At 41.5% G+C, this 14,228-nt stretch overlaps 1 protein-coding gene across 2 annotated transcripts in view; it reads left to right on the plus strand.

Moving 5' to 3' along the window:
* Positions 1-9,752, plus strand: part of lmx1bb (LIM homeobox transcription factor 1, beta b) — a 43,479-nt gene extending 33,727 nt beyond the window's left edge. The window contains exons 3-8 of one of the 2 annotated variants that reach the window (XM_054611399.1): positions 3,377-3,609; positions 5,558-5,733; positions 6,232-6,309; positions 6,674-6,791; positions 7,905-8,066; positions 9,221-9,752. In XM_054611399.1, coding sequence (XP_054467374.1) covers positions 3,377-3,609; positions 5,558-5,733; positions 6,232-6,309; positions 6,674-6,791; positions 7,905-8,066; positions 9,221-9,378 — 925 coding nt within the window. In that variant the 3' untranslated portion in view covers positions 9,379-9,752. The remainder of the gene's footprint in view (positions 1-3,376; positions 3,610-5,557; positions 5,734-6,231; positions 6,310-6,673; positions 6,792-7,904; positions 8,067-9,220) is intronic. The other variant, XM_054611400.1, reaches the window with a different exon arrangement.
* The last annotated feature ends 4,476 nt before the right edge of the window (positions 9,753-14,228 follow it).

A 14,228-nucleotide genomic window follows, 5' to 3' on the forward strand; every position in this document is an offset into this window, starting at 1 on the left:
TGTTACAAGCCTCAACAGTGTGATAATCTGTCACGGAGAGGAAGAGAGAACTATAGATAACGTAAGAAAGAGCAGACAAGGGATTACAGGTATATGGACACAGGATTAAAAAGAGGTACGTAATGATTCCTCTGGGAGGAAGGGATGTGCTGAGATGGGCTCTTTTTCTTTCATTTATGAGTCCAGTTCTGGGGAGGCCTTGGGTAAATATTGACACTTCTCTCTGCTTGAGATGCGGCCATTGATCCACAAAGGAGGAGTCTCATCACTTGATCTGTGCGCTCAGGTGTGGGAGGAGGAAAAAGCGCGAGCTGGGGACGCGGTCTGTCATGCTGGTGGTCTTCTTTGTGGTGTCTTTTATACACGGACTAGCTTAAAGGAGCTGAGCAGCTTGCCTCTGCGACACTGGGAGTCATGTTACCCAAGCAGCTGAACGTCCAGAAAGTGGATTTTAAGGTGAATACAGGTCTTAGTGTGATGGGTCACTGGGATCAAGTAGAGCCAGAACGTGGTAAATGATCACCTAAATCACTTTAAGTCTGATTCCACTCACACCTACAAGACTATGATATCTTTAATATCCCAGAAGGGTTTTACAGAGAGCTGTGAAGTATCCGTTTCCTCTATGGTTATTGTTTTTCTCTGTATATATATAAAATTATCATTTACATCGTCTCCTCTTGGTCCACTGGCCTGGACCTCAAACCACTAATCAGGTAATGTCGGGGAGGTTGAATGGCGTGCCTCCCCCTGGTCAACCTTCACTGCTCACACAGTGGTGTTGTTTTAAAGAGCATTCTTTAGCAGCTGAACTTGGAAAGGTATTAAAGTGGGATTAGGCTCCTCCACAATCCACTGCTTGTGTCATTCAGGGAGTTTGTGTTCTCCTCTCCCCACTGCCACCTCCCCACTCCTCCTCTGTTTGATTGTGGCTAGCCGCAGGAGTGGGACTGACTGTGCCTTTCAAAGGAGAGGGGTAGGGTTAAATCCCTAGTCCACTGCTCCCTGCTAATTCTCCTTGTTCCTTAGAGAAGGATTTACTTCTGCTGCCAGCTTCTCAAAGGCCTTCTCTGCCCATCCGAAAAGTCGCCGTTGCCTTCCTGTGGAGGTGTGGTTGCCATAGAAGGGGCGTCATGCATGGCTATTCCATCTGAACCCCGCTGAGAATGGGGACCGGGGACTGAAAACAGGCAGAAAGTCCGGATTAGACCCGAGGACAAAGCAGGACAGGAAGATTCCAGAAGGGACGAATAGGAATTACAGCAGCAAAAATAATGCAAAGTGACAGAGAGGGGAAATAGAAAAATAATGGCTTACAAGATTAGACGCGGCGAGGAGAAAGAAGAAAGGAAAGAGGGCTGAATGAGAATGTTTTCATCTAGATGAGAAGATTTGAGAGAGCGGTCGTAGGTGAATGTGGAGCCCTGGACGTATCAAAACCGCGCTAACAAGTCATTTCCTCAACTTTTTGCTCTCTTTCTTAGCCCTAAGCCGGCAATCATTAGCTAAACATTAGAGTTAGAGCTGGGAACTTGCCTTGACAGATTCATCACCTCTTTCCCCTGATCCCAGCATGTAACACACTAATCCCTCTAAAAACTAGAAACAAGTCCCTGAATATTCAGTTTATCTTTACAAGAGCGTGTCCAAGATTTCCTTTTTTTCCAGATTTTTTTTTATTAGTAGTGTTGTTCTTGCCTTTTGTTTTTTAGCGTCCAAACTTTGAGGTTTGTTTAGAAGACAGATTCAGGTTGGCGGGTCACTTAAACTAGAACCCTGCTTGTTTGAGAAACATGCCAACATTTCTTTTTCATGGGATTATCCTTGAGTTTTTTTCCATAGTTGAATAATAATCTTCTTAACTTATTGTAATAAATGAAAGATTAAAGGATTTTATGAACCCTGTGGGTGCCAACTTCTGATATCTCTGTTGTTTTGCTGCTGCATGATTGAAAAGAAAAAAGTTTTTTTCTGTGCCAGATGCAGATGGTGGTCATAATAGAGAGAACTAGTACAATAATCTATCAATTGATGGGATGTAATTAAGATAACATAAACTGAAATGAGCAGAAGTGAAGCAATTATTTAAGTAAGCTGAATAGACCACAACAAAAACAACACTATCGCGTTTCCAGCGTGCATACAGCTGCTCACACATGCACTTACACTTATGAACATGCACACACACACACGGTATCAGTACTCAATCAGCACCTATAACAACATTACCATAACAAAACCTTCCTTTGGTTTCCCTCCGCTCATATTTACACATTATATTCATCACTATCGCTCATCCCTGTCCCGAACCAGCAGATGATGTCAATTGCTCCTCTTGCTGCCTCCCTGCCTCGCACAATAAAATAGATGTTCACCACAAATAGATAGGCGGTTGCCAGCTGTCTTCCAGACCAGGGCAAACAAAGAGGCCACTAATAAATCCAGCTTTACGGCTGGACAAGATCAACCACACTCCCTGCCTTCTTGCTCCATTTAATGTGGCTTCTTCTGAACAACAGAGAACAAATTAAATGCCTCTCAGTCACCAATAAAACAATGCAAACATCTTCCTGAAAGGATATAAAAGAAGATGGAGGTGTTGTCGAGGAAATGGTGATAGAGGCAGTGTTGCGCCATGGAGGCACGCTATTAGACAGTAAGATGAAATACGAACAGACCAGAGGGCAGCCCAGTAGTCAGCAATGAATCATGGTCTCTGATATGGTATCTGATGCATATATAGAGTGTCGTGGATATGAAAGAAACGTGTAGATTGTCAGCAAAGGCTTGATTGGGATCATCAGGTTTCGGGAATCACTGCACTAGAACATGATCCAGCCTCTCTTTGTGATTTGTGAGGAGGTTTGGGTGCCCATGACTGAGCTTGCTTGGAATGACGCGGGGACGGGCCCCCACCCAAGAAATTTTAACAGATGAGTTGCTGCCAAAAGGAGTCACCTCCTTGGCTGCCCACAGGATCAGCAAGCCAGCTTGACTCTTTATGGGCTACTCAAAAAATGCTAAGGGACAAATAAATCCACAGGAATGCTGGGTTATATGGGTCATCATTTGGGCTTTGCATTTGTAGGAGAAAGAGTTTGTTGTTTACAACAAGTCTTGATGTTACAGTAGCATAATCTATTTAAAGTTTGCTAACATTAGCCACCATGAGCTACTTGTCATACCAGACCAAAGAATGTTGTAGCAACAACACCCTAAAATTTCCTGATCTGAGCGAGGGTGTATTTTAATAAAAATTAATTAAAATTTTCATATACAAAATAATGAATGCTCATTTTCTTCTTTTTTTTTTAAACAACGACATTATCTGTGTCATCGGCACACCTACAATCATCCTTTCTTTCTTGTTCTACAGGTTGTTTGCAACCAAGTGCAGCGGCTGCCTGGAGAAGATCGCCCCAACGGAGTTTGTGATGCGAGCCCTGGAGTGCGTCTATCACCTGAACTGCTTCTGCTGCTGCGTGTGCGACCGGCAGCTGAGGAAGGGCGACGAGTTTGTCCTGAAGGAGGGTCAGCTGCTGTGCAAGATCGACTATGAGAGGGAGAAGGACTTACTCAGCTCGGTTAGCCCGGATGACTCAGACTCAGGTGAGCCCTCTGCACCCTCTCACACGAGAGTGAGAACAACACGGTGGTGTTATCATCATATGGCACCAGGGTGTTGTATTCTGTATGCTGTGTTCCATCACAGTGGTAGCCAACATAGAGATCCACCATAACGGATCTAAACTGAATCTAACTGTTTTTTGTTAATAATATTTAAAGATTAAAAAAAGAGATCTTGCATGTGAAGCCCAGGAAGTAAAAACTTCTAAAACATAGCTCCATCTGCAGCTTTCCAATGGCTGATTTTGTTCTATTTCAAGAGCGGAGCGTAGTTTTATGATACAGTAGGAAGTGGAAACAGGACGAAGCCAAGCCACCCTGTATTAATGGCTCTCCATGCGTGGGCAGGGTCTGGTGCTGGAAAGAATTAAATCACTGTATCGTGGTGAGTGACAGAGGGATTTGGGGCCTTTCTGCAGAAAGCCTGCGCCTCCGCTCTTATCAGCTCTAGTGTTCCTCGCCTATAGCCTCCACACACAATGAGGCATCTCGCCAAGCCTCACTGTTCACTACCATCTGGCTCACATTTAAACATGCACAAAAGCGGGGGGGAATTTGTCAAATACATCTGTGCCTGTGTCAACTTTTGTCAACTTGTGGGAATATTTGCTCTGCGTCTTCCTCGTTCAGTTGTGTCCCAGTGCATCGCCCAGGCATGTCCTTTGTGCACGTCTCCGAATTTCAAGATGGAGAAAATGTTGACATGAGCAGCGGTTAACCTCGGCTTGTGGCAGACAAAAATTAGGTTTTCAGTGTAGAAATGTAGACACTTATCAGAACCAGACAATAGGAGACACTGAGCCATCATGTTCTCCTCTCCTTACAGCCTCTAGACCCCAAAACCATTAGGATACATGAACAACGCTGCTGGTTTAGATCTGGAAACACTTATTTTCAGCCCCACATTGAGGGATATTTGATCTTTTTATTTTTAATTAATACATTTACTTAGCGCTGGACTTTGTAGCATGTCAAACTATGATGCAGAATTTCTTTAATGCTAATGTTGAATTAATTAACACATTTTCCATTATATGTTAAGCCACAAACAGTTTAATTAGAACCAAAAATGATAATGAATTTGCCCTTAATGGAGGGTTAGAGATAAACGATACAGTTGGTCTCACTAGTTTTCAAGTTTCACAGCTTTCATGCTCTTTTCAGTGCATAAACACTCAATCATTGCTTTACATTTTAGGATTACTCCTTAAGTAAATCAATTGTTCAGGGAGAATATTAAATATGTAATTATTATATGTAACAGCTGCAAACAGCAAACAGACTAAGTTGTAAAAATAAATAAACTAACAGGCATTTTCTTAATATGAGAAATCTAATAACACCGAGTTATTACATTTTAAGGGTACGTTGTAGAATAGAAACATAAAAATGACACAGATTTTACAACCCAAATCTGTAATATCCTGCTGCTGACAGTAAAAATCTAACAATCCATGTGAAAAATGTCATTATTTTAAGCTCTGAAATAGAACAAAACATTTTTTTTTCTTGCTGTGTTGTGGGAGATGCATTTCTCTCAATGTACTCGTGTTAGGTTTTTCATGCTGCACTTGATGTAGTATTCTTATCAGAGATTGATTTAGTGTAAATCAGACAAAGCTGAGCGCAATAAATTACATGTGACGCAGTGTCCGGTCCAATGACAAATGTGCATATTAAACTGCCTTCTCCAAGAGCAAGAGCCGCAGACTTCTGTAAGTCTAATCGTACATGTGGCCTTTTCCTTTTGTAATAAATTGATAACAGAGTATCAAAAACACATGTCTCCTTTGATTATGCACTTGTGGTGTGTGAATCTCCTGGAACAGGGAAGAACGAAATATATTTATCAGCAGACTGTCACTGACTAAAGGGTGTAGTTAGTTCAAGCTTGTGCTGATGACACAGAAAAATGTCTCTCTTTCTGCAGAGAAAAGCGAAGATGAGGAGTTGGATATCAAGCAGGAGAAAGGCATAGGAGGCCAGGGGAAGGGGGATGATGGGAAGGATCCCAGGAGGCCCAAAAGACCACGAACCATCCTGACCACTCAACAGAGACGGGCCTTTAAGGCCTCCTTTGAGGTCTCCTCAAAACCCTGCAGAAAGGTAAGCTTAAATAATCCAAAATGTAAAAAGAAATGTCATATTCCCTGGTCTGTATTTAGGGCATTGGAGGTTAAGATGCCGACCACGAGCCCTGCAGTAGTTTCACAAATAAAATTCTCAAATTAAAAAAGTCTCCCCCACCTCAGAGCTCTGCTTTGAAGTGGCAAGCAGCATTCTGTTCTGTGTTAGCTGAGGCAGGCTGGTGTAACGCAGACCGCCTGCACCAAATGTCATACTGAGATAGGAGAACTGCCTCCATAGCCCTGGCCCTAAAACAGGCGCTGCAACCGGTCCAAGGCTTTGAAGAGGCAATAACCAAGAGGTCCAAAAAGACCACTGCATTCATTCAACAGTTCAATGCAACCAGAGCAAATCAAAGCAGCAATGTGCCTATCGGGAAATGTGGAAGATATGTTAAGGAGGCAAAGTATTTCAGTGTGCTGTGAAGTGTATTGTTTCTCGTGGGATGCTGGAAATCTTTTGTCTTGATGCTTTCAGGTGAGGGAGACGCTGGCTGCAGAGACAGGACTCAGTGTTCGGGTGGTGCAGGTGTGGTTTCAGAACCAGAGAGCTAAGGTGAGAGAAGCTAACATGGTATAAATTAGATTTTGTGTCTGCACATAACAGCCTTGTTCCATCTTAGAGTCCAGCTAATAAATCACCACAACTATGTGTGTAAAACTTATCACTGCATTCCTTTCTCAAATGCATAAAAAAAAAAAGGAGTTGCAAATCTCGCTCACTCTTGCATTAAATGTCTACGCCCTCCTCTTTTCTGATTATTATCTTGTGAAAACCTTTGATACTTGACAATGAAGTGCACTCCGATACTGATTCTGTGCAGTTCATTTGAGGGTGAACAGCGAGGAGCATCCTTTTTAAATTAAAGAGCACATGTTAGTTTTGGGGGTTCCTCACAACTCTGACTCCTCCGTTTCAGATGAAGAAGTTGGCAAGAAGACAGCAGCAACAACAAGAACAACAGAATTCTCAGAGACTTGGCCAAGGTACGAGACTGTACTTACCCTGCACACACAATGGAAGATCATTGTCTCAAAGCTCTTTTTCTGGGAAACTATTTAGGAGCTATATATTCACATTTTTCTCTTTCACATTTTCTACCTTTTAAAGCCCCATTTCACTAGATTTGTTTGCTTATTGTTATTTCATTTGGTTGTATGAGTTTGACACTAGGAGAGAGAAAATGTATCTGTGCTTACCTTAAATTCGAGTTCAACACTTGTACGTACGAGCAAAATCACATCACTTGAAGCAAATGATGGTGCAGCATGCAACTTATGTGTAGACATACAGTATTGATAGATACAAGGTTTTTCAATGCAGAAAAAGGAGTAGATGTTATTTCAACATATTTTACAGAGATACTTGCAATATATTGTTTAAATGTTGATATCAAGCTAGTTAGAAAGTGTACATGAGCGCTTCTTTTTGTTGCCTTCTAAACAGCAACATCGTTAAAAAACACAGAATCAGAAAATATGAGCTACGTTCTGTTGCAGTAAAGTCAAATGTGTTGTGAGAAAAGAGTTCACAAAATAAATAATTGCACTCAATAACAGATTACAAATATGCCAATGTGTAAACAAGAACACTAAACATCAAAAGCAAGTGAAAAAAGTCGGTCTGGAAGCCAAACAGACGTCATTCTGTAAAGCCACTGCAAAGGAAAGTGTTGGGGCGGGGGGGGGATGGGCTCCAGGGATGAAGCCACAAGAGTTTTGTGTCTCTCTCACAAGTCATTTAGCCGAGAGCAGTGTTTGTGAAGGGAATTGTGGGAGAAGCCACAGGAAAGACTACTGTTGGTTTCCATGGAAATACTAACAGAGGCAGCCATGCAATCCAGGTATTTGGAGGGTATTGTGTCTATTTTACAAGAACCAGAACTCAGACATTTAATCTTTATAAATTGCTCTGCAGCACAGAAATTCAGATTTAGGTGAGTCTGAAGATCCCCAAAATACCAAGAAACATGTCCTTACAGCTAATTCTCTCATCATTATGGTTTTCCCCTGTTCAGACACACCTTTCTGCCCATTGTGAGCGGCTGCATTTACATTCTGCAGACTCATCCCAAGTTTTTTTTATCTTTGTTGTTTTATTTATTACATTTCCTGTAATGTTTTTCCCTCTTTTCTCACTTTGCCTTACAGAGGTGATGTCCAATCGGATGGAGGGGATGATGAACTCCTTCACACCGCTGGCTCCGCCGCAGCAGCAGCTGGTCGCCATGGATCAGAACGGTTACAGCACAGACCCGTTCCAACAGGGACTCACCCCCCCACAGATGCCCGGGGACCACATGAACCCATATGGTGAGCATCCACCAACTCCCACCCCCATCACCCCTCTACCAAAAAAAAAAAAAAAAAAAAAAAAAAAAAAAAAAAAAAAACACCCACTCCTGCTCTAAAAATCACACACATGCCTGTCCCTTGATCAACATCATAGCTCCCCAATGTGGGACATGCGTTCAGGCCACAGCTCCCCTGATTTAAGCCGCTCACAGAGACGTACGAGCGACTTCTCCCACATGAGATAGCACACGCACGCTCATAAGCTGTTAGGTTTTGAAGTTTATTTTCAAATCTGTTTAATATGGTTTTAAATCTCCGCCTCCACCTCTGAGACATGCCTTGTTGCTGATGATGTTTTCCAATGGTGGTAAAAATATGTGGTCAGTGTTGACAGCTTTGAGATGAAGCGCAATCCAGACAATAATTCAGGGTTGTGTGAGCTAATGAATCAGAACGGGAAAACAACAGATATCTGATTTCTGTGTGATACAGGACAGAATTAAAATGCAAAAAAGGAGGAGGGGGGGGGGGGGTGAGTCAATCAAGTGTTAGTCCACAGGATGTAACTGGAATAACACATTTCTGAGTGATGTCCTCAACAAGCCCCAGAGGGACCATTTCCTGAAGTTCATAACTTCCTTATAATTTGCCTCCATTTAGTTCATCTCGGTAGTAAGAACCCAAATCCCCAGTCTCATCACTCCTTTGGTTCGGGGAAAAGAACAATATTGGCAAGGCATTAAAAGATATGTCTCAAAACACTGTCCCCGTTTTGTGCAACACTATCATTAAGATCCAGAGTGTAATAAAGTTAACTATTCCCTCCAGAGAAATAACATGTTGAGGTTTTATGAAAGGCGGAAGCAGTTGCTATTAACCAGATCTTTTAGGAGGATGCCCCTTGTTTACATGCTCCCTCATAGACCACAATTGTCCCAGCGAGGGCAGCAAAAAGTGAGCTTTGATATCCAACAAAACAGCTCTCCCAATTGTGATGACACACAACAGCCATTTCTCAAAGTGACTATTAGTAATTATAATTTCCCAACGCTACTATAAATCTCAAATACAAGATTGCATTGATTTAACAGTCAGAGTGGGGTGTTGTTGCGTTTCTCTTGAATGACGCCTCTGCCACCGAATCCTGACGGCTTTCTCTGTATCGTTCACAGGTAATGATTCTGCGTTCCATGACATAGACAGCGACACGTCTTTAACCAGCCTCAGCGACTGCTTCATGGCATCGTCGGATGTCAACTCCATGCAGGCCCGCGTGGGAAACCCCATCGATCGCCTCTACTCCATGCAGAACTCTTACTTTGCATCATGAAAGAGCAGAGTGAAACAAATCAGCACAGAATAAACTGCCCATCTCAACCTGAAGCGCGACGGCCAGGAGTTTCCACACCAACACGGACACGACGGGAGAGACCTTGCAGTAGCTCCTGGTTATGTGCTGAAGCTTACTCAAAGATAGTAAAACCACTTGATGTAGGACAGCGATGATTCCTGGGGAAAAGACTTAAATATTGTTAGAGATTATTCAGTAGGATTGCTTATCTGTCACAGATGATATTAGTCTTTTCTTTGGTCACTTAAAGGAAACAAGTAGATATTGAAGCCACTGATTACACACTCTCAAACCAAATGACACAGTGAATTTATACAGTGCATGATCAATTGTAAACTAAATCTTTTTGTAAGCCCCGCCCCCTGGTTAAGATGTGGTGTTTGGACTGTTTCTTCTTTACACTACATGGATTTCCATGTTCACCGTTAGCATTTTGATCACTTTCAATAGGTTTAGATATTGTGTTAATAGTAAATAGGCGCAGCATGTCTGCAAGAGTGACTGTACATTTGTGTATGTATGAGAGTTTGTGGTGAGAAAGAATTGTTTAGAGGAGAGGAAAAAAAAGGAGAATTTGTTGGACAAGTAGGATCAGTGAAGTGTAAATACTTTTCCCAGGCAAATTGGATGTGCATGTTACAAAATGGAAAGCATTCTATTTATTTAACTATAACAGGCTCTTGAAGGTGCATATTAAACATGAAAAGCTTTATTTAAAAAAAGGAGAGCATTTTTTTCGTTGAGCAATTAGTGAGTTCATGAGTATCTTAACTCATCTGTATGCCTTTTTAATATGAAGATTAACCCTTTTGTTTTGTTTTTTCTTCAGCCAAGCTGTAAATGAGCAATGTTGCTATTTATTTCGTAAAGACCATAAACCTTTTGTTGTCATTGTCATATGTGCATCCTCAAAATGTTAAAGTTGCTAAATGACCAAAGTTGACTGGTTTGATGAATAAACAATGTCTTTCTCCTGATAACATTAAATAAATGCCATCCAGTGATCATTCAAATGGTAACATGTTAAAGTCCCAAATATCACCTGTTTATATGTAATCTCAACTCATTATATCAGGATTTGTTAGCCATGCTAGCAGTGTGGCTCTAAGGATAACAGCATCGGCCTGTTGGTCAGTATGCTTTAAAGGACCAGTGTGTAGGATTAAGTGGCATCTAGCAGGGAAGTTGCAGATTGCATTCAACTGAAGACCTAAGATGGTCTTTAGTTAACGTCAAAACATGAAAACCTTCGGAGCTCATTCTAAGCTTGGATGGATTGCCACAAAATGCTACTACAGATATTCATGATTCCCAGAAGATGAACCCTAAAGATCCCCTTACTTCTAATGTAGCACAAATATTTTTGTGTGAAAAATGACTGGGAAACCCACGACATTACCACCTAGTGTACCATGTGTTTAATGGCGCTGCAATTAGCAAATGTAAGCATGCTAACGCTTAACATAGATGGTGAACCAACATATTAACAAAGTCTCAGCATGTTAGCATTGCTGTGCCAAAGTACCGCCTCACTGAGCCATTAGCGTTCAGCACATTCTCTTACATGATTTCGACACTTATATAATATTCATCCAAAGCTTGTAACCATTCCAAAATATGACTTGTCTATAAGGGGAAAAAAATGGCAGAAACGCATACATGTAGTGAGGGTGAGGTTGAAGAAGTTTAGGTGACATACCAATACAGCTGCACGACTAGAGTGTGAACCCCGCCTATAACCTCAGGGCTTGTCGGGCGGCTTCTTGGAAGTGCCATCTGGGTGCTCCTTCATCTCGCTGACAGCTCCTCAATGTGGCCAGGCAAGCTTCCACCCACTGTCTGCATAGTCACATGATCACGCAGATAAAGAGTGCATTTATTAGGTTCTGTATTACTATGACTCAAATGACTCAGAGAAGAAGGAGTGCATGAAATCGTCAAATCTGTGAGGTTTTAGAGACACTGTGTTGTGTATAGATATAGATATAGATATATATATCTACTATCAAGTCTTCAATCTGACAGCCAGGTGTTGGAGTTGTTGGCAAGGTTACACTACCATTTATCTTCACTTGTCACATCAGTAGGCGAGTATAGCTGGAAGCATCACGCAGTGACATCATCTTAGTGTTGAACCTGATTGGATGAGGTTTGTTTCTTAAATCCTCATTACCTGTCTGAGGTTGCTTTATATGAGATGTAAGAAAAGCATGTAGAACAGGTCTGTCCTCAGTCTGTCCGTGTGTCTGTCTGTTTTTCTTTTGTGCATGCGTACATCTGTGTGTAACCATAAGCAGAACAATGAGCGGGTTAGCGTCATGTTTCTAGTATAAAAGTGGATTTAAGTGTGAAACACTGAGTAAACAGATGCGACAAAGGATCCCATTTACAGTAAACATGGATGGGGCTGCTACGCACACATTGTGTTTGCACGGGATAGACAGTACAATTGGTTTGAACCTCTCCCTTTTCAGGGCAGGCCAGGTGAGCTTACAGCGAGGTGTTTAGGTGTAGACGAGGAAAGAAGGCTCTGCTGCTGACATTAGTGTGGAAAAGTGAGAGTTAACCCTCAAAAAACATAAATTCTCACACGTTGTTTTTATGAATATCTTTTTCTTAATTTTTTTAAAACCTATATTGTGCTGTAATTGTTGGAATTACAGAAAATGTATTATTTTCACAATAATATAGATAAATACAAGAATGCAGTCACCCACTTCTAAAAAACACAACAAAACTTATTTCAATTGATGCCATCATAAGAAAGGGGAAAAAGGTAGGATGGCATATCATTAGTTCAAGAAACACATGCAAATAAAAAACAAACAAACAGTCAAAACTGATTTTATGACTATTTATTAACCATTTCTTTACCAATAATAAATCAGGCCTCTGCTCTGCTCAGGCTCTGTGCGCACAGTATTAGTGGGAGTGGAACGAGTAAAAACAAAAATAAATTTTGCCGGGATCCTTCTTATTCACCATTTATACTTTAGTTCAAGCCTCTAATTTGCCAAAAAAGTAAAATATGACTGAATATAACTTACGTCACTGCTTGTTCGCTGAATCGGCCAAAGACGACACTTAGATGTTGAGGTAAGTGTGGCCTCAATATGAAAACAGTCGCGCTGAAACCTGAGCTGAAGACACACACACACAAACTTACGGAGAGTTAAGAGTCGGCCTTCAGTAAACTGTTCACACGTTTACTCTTCTGCCGTTCTGGCACCTCATAGGAAATGAGCCTAGTGACAATATTTTCATTAGATAACCAAAATCCAGAAATTTTCCACCTGAGACACAATTGGAGGCTTGTGATTCATTTTCTCTCTTAACTGTTAGCTTCTCCTGCCCTGCCCATGAAAAACATACGAAACTGAATTGGTTATTCGAGGTAATTTAAAGCCATATTCTCACCAGCCACCCCTTAAAAGCCCAGCATGACTTAAAACAGTAGTATAAGAGTAAGCAACATGGCTGCATGTCCCACCATTGCTTCATCACACTAAATCAGTCAGGGAGTGACTCAACCAAAACCATGCAAGCCTATTGTTTTGAATTGACTGTACTTGTATTTGGCATTCCCAACCGTCATTTCTCAACATCACATTTACAGACCAATATTACATTTTTTTTTAAACAGACCAAGCCCAATTAATTGTTGCTTTGCAGGGCCAAAGACACTCAGACATTTGTGGGTTCAGTACAGTCTAGATTTCTTCTCATGATTTCACAGAGTTCACAGGAGTTCACAGCGAGTCCCCAGTGGGAACAGGGGGGCTTTTGGGGGTGTTTTCGTTGGGCATTTTCCATGGCTAGTGGTTAATTGTTGAGGGAGATTTTTTAACCAACGTCTGACACATATTCTTTGAGCCTTGAGGGCTTGTGCATAATCAAATGTCAGACTATGCTGTGGTTTCGACCATAGAGAGGGTTCACAGCTCAACATCGAAGCATGTCCTCACAGCAGATTGTTGCTTCATTGTGTCAGTCAGCAGCACTAAACACTGCCATGGTATGAGGCAGCGTTTGCATGCTACAGGTCCAACATAGTTGTAGTAACATTGGTATACTGTTACTTTATTCCCACAGAAGAGAAACAATTTAACTGAAATACCACAAGTGATTTAATACAGACATTTGGACACTGGTCATAGAGGAGATGGCAACGGCAATACATAAAAACATGTAAATAATAAAATGACAAGAAAGCCACAATACAAAGGTTCAGGTTCAGTAAATTACATTTCTTCCTCCTCACGACCATTTGAACCTCGAGACATTTCTGGGACTTGTAAACTGTTTTTTTTTTTAACCTACTTCTGTTCCTGTGCTGAGAAAAAGATGGTGTGGGATTCACCTCACAGCGCCCAGGGGTGCAGATAGAGCCCTGGATAGGGCTCAGTAATCCCCACCACTATTGGAGCCCATCTGTTTTGGTTTTCATTTTTCTGCATTATTAGTGCTTATTGGTACATGGACTAGGAATGTAGCCAGGGTGTTTGAAGTCAAGGAGGAAGGTGATGCCAGGGGCATTAGTTGAAGGAATGATGACCTTAAGGTCTAACACAAGCCAGCACTCCTAACCTCCAGGAGCCTCTCCCTTGAAGTAGGAATCCAAGTCCTGCACTCTCGTCTGCCTAAGACGCCGTGGAGTTTTCAATTTGCCAATTCATCTGGCAATTGAGTAATCTTGTTATGAGAGTTTCTGGTATGATGATGTACTGAAAAACTCTCACAATACTAGTCTCATAACTATTATAACTATTCTATGTAAACTATAACCACTTTTTTGTTCCTAGTTTGATATGTTGCAGTGAACATTATCT

Source organism: Anoplopoma fimbria, chromosome 13, assembly GCF_027596085.1.
Source record: "Anoplopoma fimbria isolate UVic2021 breed Golden Eagle Sablefish chromosome 13, Afim_UVic_2022, whole genome shotgun sequence".
Lineage (NCBI taxonomy): Eukaryota > Metazoa > Chordata > Actinopteri > Perciformes > Anoplopomatidae > Anoplopoma > Anoplopoma fimbria.